We start from the raw sequence: 13822 nt of genomic DNA on the forward strand, positions 1-13822 counted from the left end.
GCCCCCGGTTATAAATAGCGTGTGGCCTCGCAGAATGCCTGATCTTAATTGTACTTCTTTTAAATATTTTTTTACGACTCCCCCATGGTGACATATATGGTGCTACTCACCCATTCCAATGTGTTTGATTAAATTCCAACGCCAATATCATTATAATTATTACTGGTTAATTTACTAGTATTTGCCCACATGGTAAACATAGAACTGTGACAGCCCTGGTGCCTTGCTCAAGGACATGCCCCCTGGATGGCTACTTTGGTCAGAGGAAGGGAGGAACCAATAATAAAGTTATTAGGCAGTTATTTGTATTTAAAGTAAAGAAAACACAATTTGATGAGCAGCAAAGTGTTTATTAGGGGTTTGCAATGTTACTACAGTTAAATACGTATAGGCTATGGTGACCAGAATGGACAGAACCAACAATGGTGGTGAAACACATCCAAACTTCTTGTCATCTATCTCTTGTGTCAGACATTCAGCTACAAATGTTGTTTTAATAATGATAACACACACACATATTTCAGCGTTTATAGGATTTTGACCTTTGGTCAAAAATACAGTGGACATTCTCTTAACATTGAAAATGAAAGTCATCAGCATCTGTAGAGGAAAATCCTTCACAGTAACATGGTCAGGAGTTTGTTCTTCATAAAGTGTGAATGACACGAGAGTAAATAAGTGACATGTTTAGTGAATGATGGAGGGATATTGATAAAATAATAACATAAATTTAACTAAACTAAATACAAGAGTTACAAAAACAGGATTCTACAGGTTTTTATTTTATTAAAATGTTACTGCTAAAAATCTTCTGATCAAAATTATGAAATATTGAACAGAATTCTCAACAAGAATTCCAGTATTCTGCTTACTTTTGGTGCTTTGTTGTTTTAATTCATTTATATCTGTTGATATTTTATAATGTGCTACATACACAGGTTTTCAAATTTAACACAAATTTAACAATTTTACACATCAATTCTGTAAGAGTCATACCATCGATACAAACCAGGAAACTACAGTAAAACACCTTCAAATAAACCTATTCTTTCACCACTTTCACTAACATCCTGACTCTTAGACCTTCCCTCTTGTTTAATCTACAAACTTCTCGGTATAAATTGGTGACATTTTTAATTGACTGGGTTAGTGTCTCACTGAGTGCTGTTGGCCCATTAACTCCTATTCCCGTCCTTTTCTTTTTTTCATTTCTGAAAAAATAAATTCACATAACATTTCCAGAGTGTTTTCCAGCCTGCTGGACACTTTGTCAGTTAATTTGTAAGTGACATAATAGAAAAGGAAGAATTGGAATTGTAAATATCAACATCTTTTGGATTAGTGCTGCTTTAGGGCACTGTACATGCCGAGTAAGCCACACTGGTCCACTCTGTGCCTTCTCTACTCTGACCACGATTCCAAAACAAAGTCTCAATATTTATCAGATCAGATCCTGGGCAAGGTTACGAATGACGCTCAAAGCTCCAAGGTCAAAGCCACAGACACTGAGGAAACCCCTGTCATCTGTGTTTGAGAGGGCGTGTCCAATAGAAGTCAGCACGCACATCACCAACTTGGACTTAGTTCCTGATTTGTGTTGAAAAAATGCATATACAAAACAATTGTTGTTTTTGGAAAAATGCTTGAGTATGCAGGTTCACATTCACTTGAAAATTCACCCTAAACTCTGATTGCCATAGAGAAAAAAAACTGGGTAAGATGGATGTGCATGTGTTTAATTAAATCAAATAAACTGTGTTCTATCACCCAGCCATGTTAAAAACAAACATCCATCTGATCTAACATTACATGAATAACTATGTACTGGTCAATTGCCAATGCCATGGAAGAAATTAAAAGTCAGGGATAAGCTTTAACATAAATGTGAAATAGAACCTCATCTTTTTGTCTGATTAAGTCTGTAGAAACGGCAGAAGATTTTTTTCCTGGCCGTTATTTTCTAAAACAAGAGCATATAGGTCAATTAAAAAGAAGCAAATTATTTAGCGTACTTCTCTGTGCTTTTGTAGAGACTCCACTGGGCTGGCAGCAAACGTCCACAATGGTTTGTTGGTCAGAATAACAAACACATTGACAGATTTTCCTTTCTCTCTGGCCCACGTGACAGGAAGAGTGCAGTCTGTGATTCCACCTGGAATCTGGAGCATACGGTGGAAAGGTCAGAGTTCAAGGAGTAAAATATGTTCACCGAAGTCAATGTGAACACGACACCTAACCTGGGCCAATCATTTATTAAAGGACTGGTAAATTATAATGGTTCAGAAAACGTTCTAAACCCTTCAGTAATTTCGAACTCTCTGATGCTGTGACATGTCTCACCTTCACCAGTTCAACTGTTGCTTGTGCCAGAGTCATGTCAGCAGACACAGTGCATGGAACCACAGCTCCTTCAGAGTAGGCCAGCACCTCTGTCCTTGCAAAAATCTGCGCAGACACAAACGTCAAGAAAAGATCTGAAATCCGTCGCACATTCGGACAGATACATTTTTCTCGTCTCACAAATCTCTAAACTAATCTGAGAATCATCACTGTGATATACACACGACGTGGGCCTGTGTAAACTCATCTTCATTAGCTGGTTTGGTGTGAGAGAGCCGAAGCAGATCCTGGTGCGTCCATCCCTCTCTCTGTTTACATTTGGTCACAGCCGCAGCCAGACTCATGGCATCCTGCTCGTTATACCAGTCGGACACTGCTTTCCTTAGGGCGCGTGCCCAAATCCCACACCTCATGCCCTCTTTCAGTTCCTTCTTATACTGAATGAAAGAAAACAGGTGGGCAGAGTTCCGACAGACTTCCTTCACAGCTTTAAACGGTGCCTGCCTCGTCTTCAGCTCGGAATACTGGGAGCACAGGGCCAAGGCAAAGAAGGAGGGGTCGAGTCTGACAGCTCGGCCGTCCTGAGCGAACCTCTTGATCTCCTCCACCACCTCAGCACCCCGGCCCTGCTCCAGCCGGGAGAAGAGGGTTTCAGTGTTTTCCATGCTGACACGACCCTCCTCCCGGGCCGTGTATACGTCTCTTTCCGAGGCATAGCATAGGAATCGGCACAGTCTGACCTTATCGCTGATCTCCCATGGACAGCCACCGTCACCTGTTGAGTTCTGGGTGTGGTTGCTCGATGAGGCTAATATAGTACTTCCTGATGGCTCCTCAGTGAAAATGGACAAGGCCATGAAAAAATTAATGTTTTCAGACATGAGAATGTCCACACAATTGGTTCGAGAGCTACTCCGTTGAGTTTCCCTGGCACACATGAAAAACGCAGCAGGAGATTCTCTGGACAGACCATGTCCACAAAAAACATAGAAATCTGGTGAGGCAGGTTATGTGTTTTTGTTTACAGCAAATCGAAACCAGCGTTGACCTCTGACATGGCATCACTTTTTCAGCCTGAGATACTTCTATTATTTTTGTCATGATCAGTTTTGTGTTCATTTTACAATCATCATCAAAACGCCCACTTGCTGGAGGTGAGTCCTCTGGAGAATCTCCCACTAAGTTCTCATTTGCTTTCACTGGACATTATCCAGATATTTTACGAGGGGGCTGGCAGGAGAAACTCCAGAGAAATTCTGGAGTTTCTATTTCAGACATTTGCGTTCTCACATACAGAGAACATACACTCACTGGCCAATAATGATTGACAGCTGGTAAAGGGACACTGTGCTACTTCCTCACACATAATATACTAATAAATCGTGTGGAAAAATAATCAGTGGACTATCAACCACAGCTCAGATTCCAGAGTTCCAGTGATCAGCTGATAACCCAACAAAGCTGACTCCACCAGCTACTTACTCACCGCCTCTGAGCACCGACGAAAATAGTTTAAAGCCGATTACCGGACATGGTGATACACAGAAGACAGCCACCAGCCCCACCGAGCTGTTTATACACATAAAAACCATTCATAACGCTAAGGTTAGATACAGCTAGACACCTCAGCTGCTGACCAGCCTGTAGGGCTCAAGCTGGCCAACATCACCAGCTCGCATGGGATGGGCAGCTGGCTCCTCACGACCCATGCCATGAGCCACACTTTGTGGGTTCTACTGCTCCAGCCCCGGTGGTTCCTCCAAACACTATAGCTCGGCTACAAGACGATGGAAACACAGGGAACTTACCACGATGTACGCGCACACTGCTCAAGTTAGTGATGAGGCTAAAAGCACCAGAGGGAGAGAGGAGGCCTCCTGTCAGAACGTCCGTGAGCCGGTGCGATGCTGCAAAGGATGCTGGGATAAAAAGTACTGCCTCAGCATCCTCTCCACTGCTGAAGTCTCGCCGAGCACTAATTGACAAGTTATGTGTTAGATTTTTTAATAAACACCCTTTTAATAATACAAATTTAAATAATAATAATAATAATGGTAATAAAAATAATAATAAACCTTATTTCTATAGTATCTTTCCAAACTAGAGTTACAGAGTTGTGCAGAATCACAATCTTTTTTTATTGCCAGGCAGGTTTACACATACGAAGAATTTGCTGTGGTGTATTATAAGCATTCAAAAAAACTGACGTAAAGAACAACAATCAATCAGTTAATTTTGATTTGTACAGACCATATTCACAAATCAACAATTTGTCTCATAGGGTTTAACAAGGTGCAACTTCCTCTGCCCTTAACCCCATAACAAGAGTTAGGAAAAACGTCCAAAACCTATTGACAGGGGGGAAAAAAGAAACCTCAGAGAGAGCCACGAGGGAGGGATCCCTCTCCCAGGACGGACAGACGTGCAATAGATGGCACGTGTAACTGAGAACATAAACAAAATAACAGTATTCACAGCATTGATTAGAAGAAACAGTTTGTAACATAATGGTAAAGTGTGTCAATGTTAAAAAATGTTGTACGTAGGAAAATGTGTGCTAGAAATGAAGGGAGCAGCAATGACTCATACATTGAGCAGTTATTGTCAGTAATAGTTGAGTATGTAACAATCATCAGTAAAAGAACAAGCTTCATCTAACTGGACATTAAAAGCCATATATTTATCTCATTTCACCAAAACGTCTGAAAAAAGATTTTCCTCATTTCACTATTAATTACTAATAAATTATTTATCACAGCTATATATTTTTGTTTCTTCTTAAAATGTCCATTCCTCTGTGTTGCATTTGTGGACACATTATTTGTATTCATTCATACAGATTCTGATTCCTGATACTGCCTCTATTTTCTATAATCAAATCCCAAAATGCCTCTGGCCGGCTACAGAACATGAGAAGAGGCTCAGAGAAGAAGATGATGATGTTAAGTGCTGACCCAATGCTTACATTGCATGAAGACTATTCATGCCACTCTTCTCTCTATGGACGGCTGATGACTCACATAGCCCTCCTGTGAAGTCCTAGTATAATAATGGTTTTGATGGAGCCTGACCGACAGGCCTATTCCACAGAGAACAATTTAGCCTGTCACAGTAGGAAAGATAAAGATGGCTGAACAGTGCATTCGAACAGAATCCCAAATTGGACTGTCTTATTATTCTCTTTACAACCAGACATTTCTTTTTAACCGAACACAGAACGAATCCATCCACACAAATGTTTTTTGTGAAGAAATTGGCAGGAAAAAGGAACAGATTTACTGGAGATGGACTGAAATTGAATGCTTTTGGCTGAAACATATATGTGAATCCCAATTTGAAATATAAAATATATTGTGTCCATTTGTTGGATTTTGTGAAAATGCACAATACAATACACAGCTGTTGACAATTGAGACAAAGGCTCCTTTCATCCAGCCTTACTGTGTTTGTACATAACCACTGGGGGGCAGTAGCACACAGACTGTAATATTACATCATGCATTTTTTATGACACACGAGGACGCTGTCATCCGGTCAGCTGACTTGTTCAGAGAGTTGAGCAACTTTCATGAATTTAAAACAAAATATAGTCCATAGCCCTGCAGCACCTACTGATGCATATGTGTCAAGGTCTTCTAATACTTTTATAAATATCGCAAACTCACAAAATACACAACAGTCCTGCAGTCATGTTCATTTCACAAACACAGAGTTTTCAGTCCTTTCATACATTATGTTGTTATAAACACATTTTTAGGTAAGAGGAAGAGTCTGCTCTGGGTCTGGTCTCTCTGTTTGTATCTGTATCAGACTCCGACTGGACGAAGCGGGGGAAGGAGCCATTCTCCATCAGGCTGTAGATCTTCTTCTGTGCCTCGACAAAACACGACGGACTTGGTTGCTGGAGATTCTGGCTGATGATCTCTCGTGTGTAGAAGTCTATGTTTACCTGAAAAGATATAAAAGAACACACATGTAAAATGACTGGACACTAAAGAAATCTTAAGACCTACCTTTTCTTTTTAACATTACTGCTACCTGCATCATTTTATTTGATTTATATATGGACTGGTTTGGTTTAATTTAATGTGTGGTGCATATTGCACAGTATGTTCAGCCACCTGTATCATCACCACATCCGCAGAGTAACTGGTTGCTGTGGTTATTGTACAGTAAATGCATGAGGCTGGGCTGCATATTTCTTAAGACACATCCTTATTCTTGCTTTTACACATTAAAATGCATTGAATACTTTTTCCTTATGCCAAGCTTACATTTTTGGTTTGAGCACACATCACTGCACACATGTTCAAATGTTCACCTGTCTGGGAGACTCGTCGCTGATGAACTCTTCATTAATCCTGGCTGCTCTCCTCGTCAGCTCGTCTGGACTGTCACAGGTTTTGAACTCCTGACACGCGAGCCAAAAGTCCAGGTTTTCCTCACAGAACTCGGACTTCAGAAAGTCCCGGAATGCTGTTCGTCCAACTGTAACACAAGAAAAGCCTAACCTCATTATAAAGAAAACCAACCATCGCATTAGTGTTGTGTTGCTTGAAAGCAGAAGAACATTACATTTCTGTGAAAGTAGTGTCTCAAGTGATTCTTCCACATGGCTTACTTCATATGTTTCCTGTCTGTAGGTGGAAGAATAGTTAAGTTTTGGGATTTATTCACAAAAAATATCGAACAATACAATAGGAATATGCAGTTTAATCAAATTTAAACCCACCTGTTGGTTTTCCTCCATGATAATGGACCCCGGAGGAAATATTTCTGCACTTTTGACCTCCATGCGTTATGTCTAAAGAAGACAACTATGAGAATTCAAATGTTCAATACTAATTTGAATATTAATGCAAACAGCATTTCATGTCAAACACTGTACTTACATTCTCTTTGTATCCTCGGGGTCCAGAGAAGTCCTAGAGAGCTCAGTCATGGTTAGATTTGGATAACCCTCTCTCCTGGGCGAATCATAAATTGATGTCTCACTGAGCATGATGCCACTGAATCCACAGAGGAATGATCCTTAGATTTCAGATAGTTTTTAAATCTGACTGAAACATCCTGAACATCCTGAACATCACTCCACACCAATGTAGATGCAATCTGTGATCCGCCTCTGGTGTCTTGCTCTCTCTAACCTCTGCTGACATGCAGACTGATTGTTAAATACTGCAATTACAAGGAGCCACATGAATACTCATTGTACCTCAAACCTTGTGCTCTTCCTGAATGTTTAATAATAGAACAAAACATTGCTGTGTGTCGAAACCAGCCCCCATCACATTCTCCACACTTAAAAGCATCACATAGGCTGTTGAACGTCATCCGTCACTTAGCTCACATTAAAGTCTGCTCTATTCTTAGTCACAGGTCAAGTGGTCATGAGTTTCTTTGAGCAGTTTTGCTTTTTCTTTGCTGTTACTCCATCTTTCTTTCACAGTCTGGATAACCTCCTCTCCACCGTCATTGGTGGGTCTTTATATTTGCCTATTTTTTATTTTTACTTTTTTTTAAATCACATGAAATGAAATGAACAGCATTTTAAAGTGGAAGAAAAAGTAAAATGACTCTTTATAGAATTTATATTATAATGTGTTAGTACAATTGAAATAAGTGTGGTCGTGTATTTGAAACGTTGTTTTCATTTCCTGTGAAAGATCAGAAGTTGCAATATAGTCAAATGTGAGATATTTTAATATGAGCTTTAGAAAGTCAACATGGATTTACACTGGTATTTCTGCAGGTCCGTGGTTTAAAGTTTCCGTCTGTAATTGACAAGGGAGAGAGAGAAGGTAAATTATGGATATTCAACTTCAAGGTAATTATCTTTGGGGACACATGAAATAATACTTCATTAATAGGAAGTAAAACACCTCCAATTACTTTCTCACCAATCTGACAAGTACCTGATAAGACATTTAAACCGACACTAAAGCAGATCATCAAAAACCGCCTGAAACCACATGAAGCACAAATGGATGGAGATTACAAAATGGAGAGGACAGATTGCAAGATTGAAAACTCAAGTCCATGAATAACAAAGAAAAAACAGTTTTTTTTTTTTTATCTAGTTTTTCCTCATCAGTATGAATTATGAACTATTTGACACTTTTTCAGATCATTTTAAAATTAGTCTCACAATGGCTGTTCATCATATATCAATAAATCCTAAGATTTTGTCTCAGGATTATTAGAAGTCCTTTTTGGATGTTTAATCATTATTCTTGAATGTGTCATTATGTATAAAATAAAATAAAAATAATGCAATATTTCAAACCACTGCACTGCACCGCCACATAAATGTTTAAATCAGTCAGGTAATTAAATCAAGTATCAAATCTAAAAGCATCATTCTTAAAACAAATTAAAATATGGGTTTGCCAAAAGGCTGTATTTTATTTATACAAATTTCAGGACACCTTAATTACTTAAGTCCTCCCTCTAAACTTAAAAACTTACACAAAAGAAACACACCACTATTTTGATTTAATAGATGCAGAGCAGAGGAAGCAGAATATCTAGGTCTGCTTTAACACACGTGTTACAACCTCACCATCATGAAAACACTCTGATAACACTGGTTTCTAGGCCACAGGAGACTAGAATATTCTACAAGCCATTTGCAGTTTGATGTAATTATGAATAAAATTCAGACCTGGTCAGCATCGTCGCCTCTCACCACTAATGTGGTAACATTTTGCAGCTTATAAGACAGTGTGGTTCTAAAATAAAGAGACTAGATTTTCCGAATAGGCTTTGAAGATTATGGTCATGGGTATACTATATATATATATCTAGTATACCATTCATTTGCATTTCACATCAGGGAAGCGTGGATGTATAATTTGGTTTAATATGATGCTTAGCTCCCAGAGTGGTTGTCCCTGTGTGTTCCACAGCTTCCTCCCACACTCCACTGAAAAAGTTGGCTTGAAACTGTTGAAACTGATGGATTTACATTACATTACTTGTCATTTAGCTGATGCTTTCATCCAAAGCAACTTACAATAAGTGCATTCAACATCGATGGGCCAATCGGGGTTCAATGGTTTATCTGTCATTTATTGACATGCGGACAGAGAAAGTGAATGTTATAAATCTTTTGGGATTTTATGCCTTTGTGACGTCATCAGGATTAGAAGGGGGATATCCTCCCCGGCGTTTAGACACTGGTTGAAGATGATGATGATTCTGCTGAAGACTGGAGGAGATTAGGGTGGTAGCGGGTAACGCGCGTCACTGAATGACGGCTGACTGCGGAGGAGATGAGAAGGGATTTCAAGTTTGACAGCAGCTGCAACATTGGCTGGAAGAGACTGTGGCAGAATCTGATTGAACCTTTAGAAACGCTCACAATCAGCTGATGAATTAGCAAAGAGTGAGAGAAATGAGATTAATTGAATGGCGGAAAGTCTTCCTGATTGAACTTACGCTGAACTTCATGACTCAAGACACTGTCAACTGTCAGAATCATCCCACTTTCTCTAAAGTATCTCAATGGATTGCCATGAAACGTTCCTGGTACCAGGAGGATGAATGCTCATGACTTTGGTGATCACTTTGAGATCACTCCTCATGTCTTTTAGAGTGAATGCCTCAAACTATTGTTTGGATTATTGTATAATTTTGTATAGACATAAACAAACATTAGTGACCCATTGGAACAGTCATGTTGTTTATCTTTATGTACAGTGTATGGTTAACATGTTGATGCTAGCATTTAGCTTGAAGTAACACTGTGCCATTATATATATGTGTGCTTTACAGAGGTGTTTTTTTTCATTGCCCAGTCTTTATACAAATGTTCTGTATCCAACTCTCTGGGATGTCATTTCCCCTTTTATTTGTTCCTCTAAATTAAAGTTGTAATAAAAACAGACCTGATGTCTTTAAATGGTTTAAGAATTGTGATCTAACTGGTGACAACATCAACATTTCTTTAACCTCATGTTTGATTAAAATAGACTTTATCTGATGGAAGATTTCCTTGATAAAACACTTTTCACCTGGTTCTAACACAGGCCTGAAACAAAGCTTCCTCTGTTGAACTGGTCAAACAACTTCACTGAGTAATCCAGTGACCTCCTGCCTCCTGCCTCCTGCCTCCTGCCTCCTGCTTCCTGCCTCCTGCCTCCTGCCTCCTGACCCCTCCTGACCCCTCCCTGACCTGTGTCCCAAAACACACAATGCAGCTGTCAAATCTAAATTTCACTCTCAATTGTTGAGTCATAAATAGAGACTTGGTACCCTCAAAGTTTAATGTCAGAGATGTTTAGATGTCATATATATATATATATATGTATATATATTTTAAGTGTAATGAGACAAATTTTAATTTGTGAATATAGGCCATACAAATACAATTGGTTTGAGGATTGACTGATGATTGCGTGATAGCATTAACATCCACTCATACTGTGAGCTCAGCTATTCTGTTTTTTTTTTTTAATAGCTTCAAATGGTCATATGACTGGCATATCACAGGACCGTCTTGTTACTAAGGAACAGCACAGTGCAAATAAGGAAATGAGGACTTGTCAGGCAGTGATCCATCAACTGCATCTGAAGAAGAAAAAAAAAAGAAAAAAAAGTTAGAGTGGATGTCTCTCTGGTGCCACAGATAATTTGCATCTTTTACAGGCTGAAAGCACGAACAGGGGTTGGGAGGCATTTTTACTCTATTTGTGTATCCTCCGGTGTGTGTGTGCTCGCGCAAATGAAATTGAAAGAAGATGTGGTGGAGCAATTGGGTCTTAACACTAATTTCTGTAACATTAGCAGACTGACCTGTGATGGTTTCCCACAGACGGACTTCCTTTTGGGGTTTTGAGTAATGTCGTTTCAGACTTACACATATCTGCTCTGGACTTTTTGTGAAGGTGAGATCGGCAGGACTGATAAGTTAGGCTGAATGGTAAAACTAAGCCTCGAATGGCAGGATGAGCTTGAAACATATTCATATGCGGGAAAGGCTGACGTAAAAAACAGCTGTGTAGGTGGGAGGTTGTGTGAAAGTATTTCTTATTCATGTAGCCCCATCTGAAGGAGTTTCAGTAAAATACACGAACATCGGCATGTGTCATTACAAGTGCAGTTTTTAACATCGAAAACCACATTGAGCCTCATAACATACAAGTACATTGCATCTAAACAGACCATAATTTAATGTTCTAGTGGTTCTCAAAGTTACAATAACTTTGGGTAACTGGCACTACATGTACAATAAATATTCACATTTTCTTAATGGTCACCAAATTTTTCCTGAAGGTCCAATGAGGAGCAGAAAGAATGAGATTCAGAACATTATATAATTTTTCACACACAAGATTACAGGTTAAGAAAGGGAAATTGTACATTTTAGAGTTAGATGAGTAGATTGGCACTACTGTCCTGTAAAAAGGCTAAATATGACATGTAAAAGCTACTTAGCTTAGCACAAAGAAATGGGGGATTCAGCTTGCTTGGGCTTGTTCAGTCTTGAGAGTGCTACTCATATATTGTTCCTCTGAGTAAAGTTTGAGATTGAAAAACTAACACTGGTTCTTTTCTCTATTGTGTTAATGACTAATTATTAGCATTAATAGTCAGTATAAGTATTTACTAAGTTATCCTTGTACGGTGACATACTACTCATAAAAACTTTATGATGTTATGAAACATATTGTAACCACAAGTAGGTTTGAATCGGTGTGGGAGGGGGGGGGGGGTGTATACATTAATGAATGAACTGGGGAATAGGTGATTAGGTTCCTGGGATTTTTAAGTGACGTGCGTCAAAAGTTTCAGAAACTGGACCCAGTTTGTGGTCTGATAAGAACATATTTTAGCCAATGCGAGTCTCTACAATTCAAATAATGTGCTTAACACAGATTTCATTTCAAATAATTATTCTTTTATTAAATATGCACAAAACAATCTTAATATTCACGTTCATGATTCTTTCATAACACTGTGGAGAGTAGCTTATAACAGATTATGTTTGTTGTAACATTACATGACAGATATTTTAGCGTGACAGCACAGACGGCAGGATGTGAAAAAAACGGAAGAATCCACGCATAGATGCCATCTACTAATCTGTTGATTGTGTCATAACAACACACTTAAGATGAGACGTTGTGCAAATGTAGATACCAGCTCTACAGTCTTGGGTGGAAGGTGTGTAACACATCCACTTCCTGGCATCTCTCACAGAAAGTCCCTCTTACTGTTACTGTATCATCACTGCACCTCTGGGAAGTCTTTCGCTTTTCTTTACCGGCACGATCACAACAGGTGCGACCGCAAAACATGGCCTCTCTCCGGCTGAAAAGGAAGGCATGAATGTGTGGAACATTTTGAATGTTTTCAATGCTTTTGGCTGTGGTCATCCCAAGACAAGCAACCACACACCATAGCTTTTCTTAGATTGTCCAGAGTTGGTCTCAAGCTCACTGTCACAGCTTTGAAGAATACAATGTCCCCAGTGTCTATGTTCTTTACAACTTCCCTGTTTCCGGCTTGGAGTCCATTAGAGCTTGGTAAATGTCAGACTTGAGGAAACGTGGATAAGAGTCCCTTTCCATTAACCCATGCACAATCCTCTGTGCGTCATCGAAGCATACTGTGGTGGGCGCCTTAATGTTCCACTTGATCAGCTCCCTGGTCTTGTGATCAATGTTAATCTGGAAGCATGAGGAAACAGGATAAGGACCGATACACACTAAAACATTATCAGTTGTGGTAAATACAGTATTGTAAAACTCTGAATCTATCTGGGCTTACCTCTCTCGGAGCCTCGGCTTGGATGTAGCGTTTGAAGATCTTTTTGGCTCTCGACGACATCCTGAAGGACGACTTGATCTTCTTGTAGTCCTCACACACCTGCCAAAACTCAATGTTCTCGTCGCTGAACTCGGACTTCAAGAAGGCCTGGAATATTTTCGTGCCATCTTAACAGGAAGAAAGATGAGCAGAAGTTAGCCGGTGTAGAGAAAGGATACTAACAATGGAACCTATTTTTTGGACTGTGGACTGCATAACTTACATTTGGATGACAGAAGTCTCTCTAGTGATTGAGACCACTGGGACATATCCTCAAAACGAAACCTGTAAAATAAAGGTAAAGTGTCACTCATAAGTTTTATAAGTACGTCAACAGTTTGGATGTTTAGCTTCCAGGTTGGAGAAGTTTTCACTTACCCCTCAGAGCTGGCAGCTTGAGACCATCTACAGCGCAGTCGGCAGTTTCTTCCTCTGAATAAACAAACACTTATTTTATTGACGTGTTCATCGGAATTAAACAGTGTAGGATCCATCGTACATCAGCTAAAATACAATATTTACCTAATTACCCTCCTCTTCTTATCCTCCATGTCCATGTTGAGGTGCTGCAGCTCCCGTGGTGGTGATGTGACTACACTTGGCATGGCATCAGTTCTTTGTACACGTGGGACTGTTCGCTGAGTTGCTCCTAAGAACTGTGTATGAGGAA

At 39.5% G+C, this 13822-nt stretch overlaps 3 protein-coding genes across 3 annotated transcripts; all 3 read right to left on the minus strand.

Annotated features, from left to right (window-relative positions):
- Positions 1-1441: 1441 nt before the first annotated feature.
- Positions 1442-3197, minus strand: ro60 (Ro60, Y RNA binding protein). The gene is made up of 4 exons (XM_061083643.1): positions 2565-3197; positions 2341-2445; positions 2013-2159; positions 1442-1594 (listed from the first exon to the last, which is right to left on the minus strand). Exons 1-4 carry the CDS (start codon positions 3195-3197, stop codon positions 1442-1444), a joined length of 1038 nt encoding a protein of 345 aa, XP_060939626.1.
- Positions 3198-6079: 2882 nt separating this feature from the next.
- LOC133017536 (regulator of G-protein signaling 21-like) lies at positions 6080-7291 on the minus strand. The gene is made up of 5 exons (XM_061083644.1): positions 7233-7291; positions 7073-7144; positions 6916-6977; positions 6662-6828; positions 6080-6289 (listed from the first exon to the last, which is right to left on the minus strand). Exons 1-5 carry the CDS (start codon positions 7280-7282, stop codon positions 6080-6082), a joined length of 561 nt encoding a protein of 186 aa, XP_060939627.1. The 5' UTR covers positions 7283-7291.
- A 4928-nt stretch (positions 7292-12219) lies between these two features.
- LOC133017770 (regulator of G-protein signaling 13-like) lies at positions 12220-13822 on the minus strand. Its single transcript, XM_061083952.1, has 5 exons — positions 13675-13822; positions 13531-13584; positions 13376-13437; positions 13114-13280; positions 12220-13013 (listed from the first exon to the last, which is right to left on the minus strand). The coding sequence occupies exons 1-5, from the start codon at positions 13755-13757 to the stop codon at positions 12828-12830; spliced, it is 552 nt and encodes a 183-aa protein (XP_060939935.1). The 5' UTR covers positions 13758-13822; the 3' UTR covers positions 12220-12827.

The sequence above is a fragment of the Limanda limanda genome, chromosome 13 (genome assembly GCF_963576545.1).
Source record: "Limanda limanda chromosome 13, fLimLim1.1, whole genome shotgun sequence".
NCBI classification, from domain to species: Eukaryota; Metazoa; Chordata; class Actinopteri; order Pleuronectiformes; family Pleuronectidae; genus Limanda; species Limanda limanda.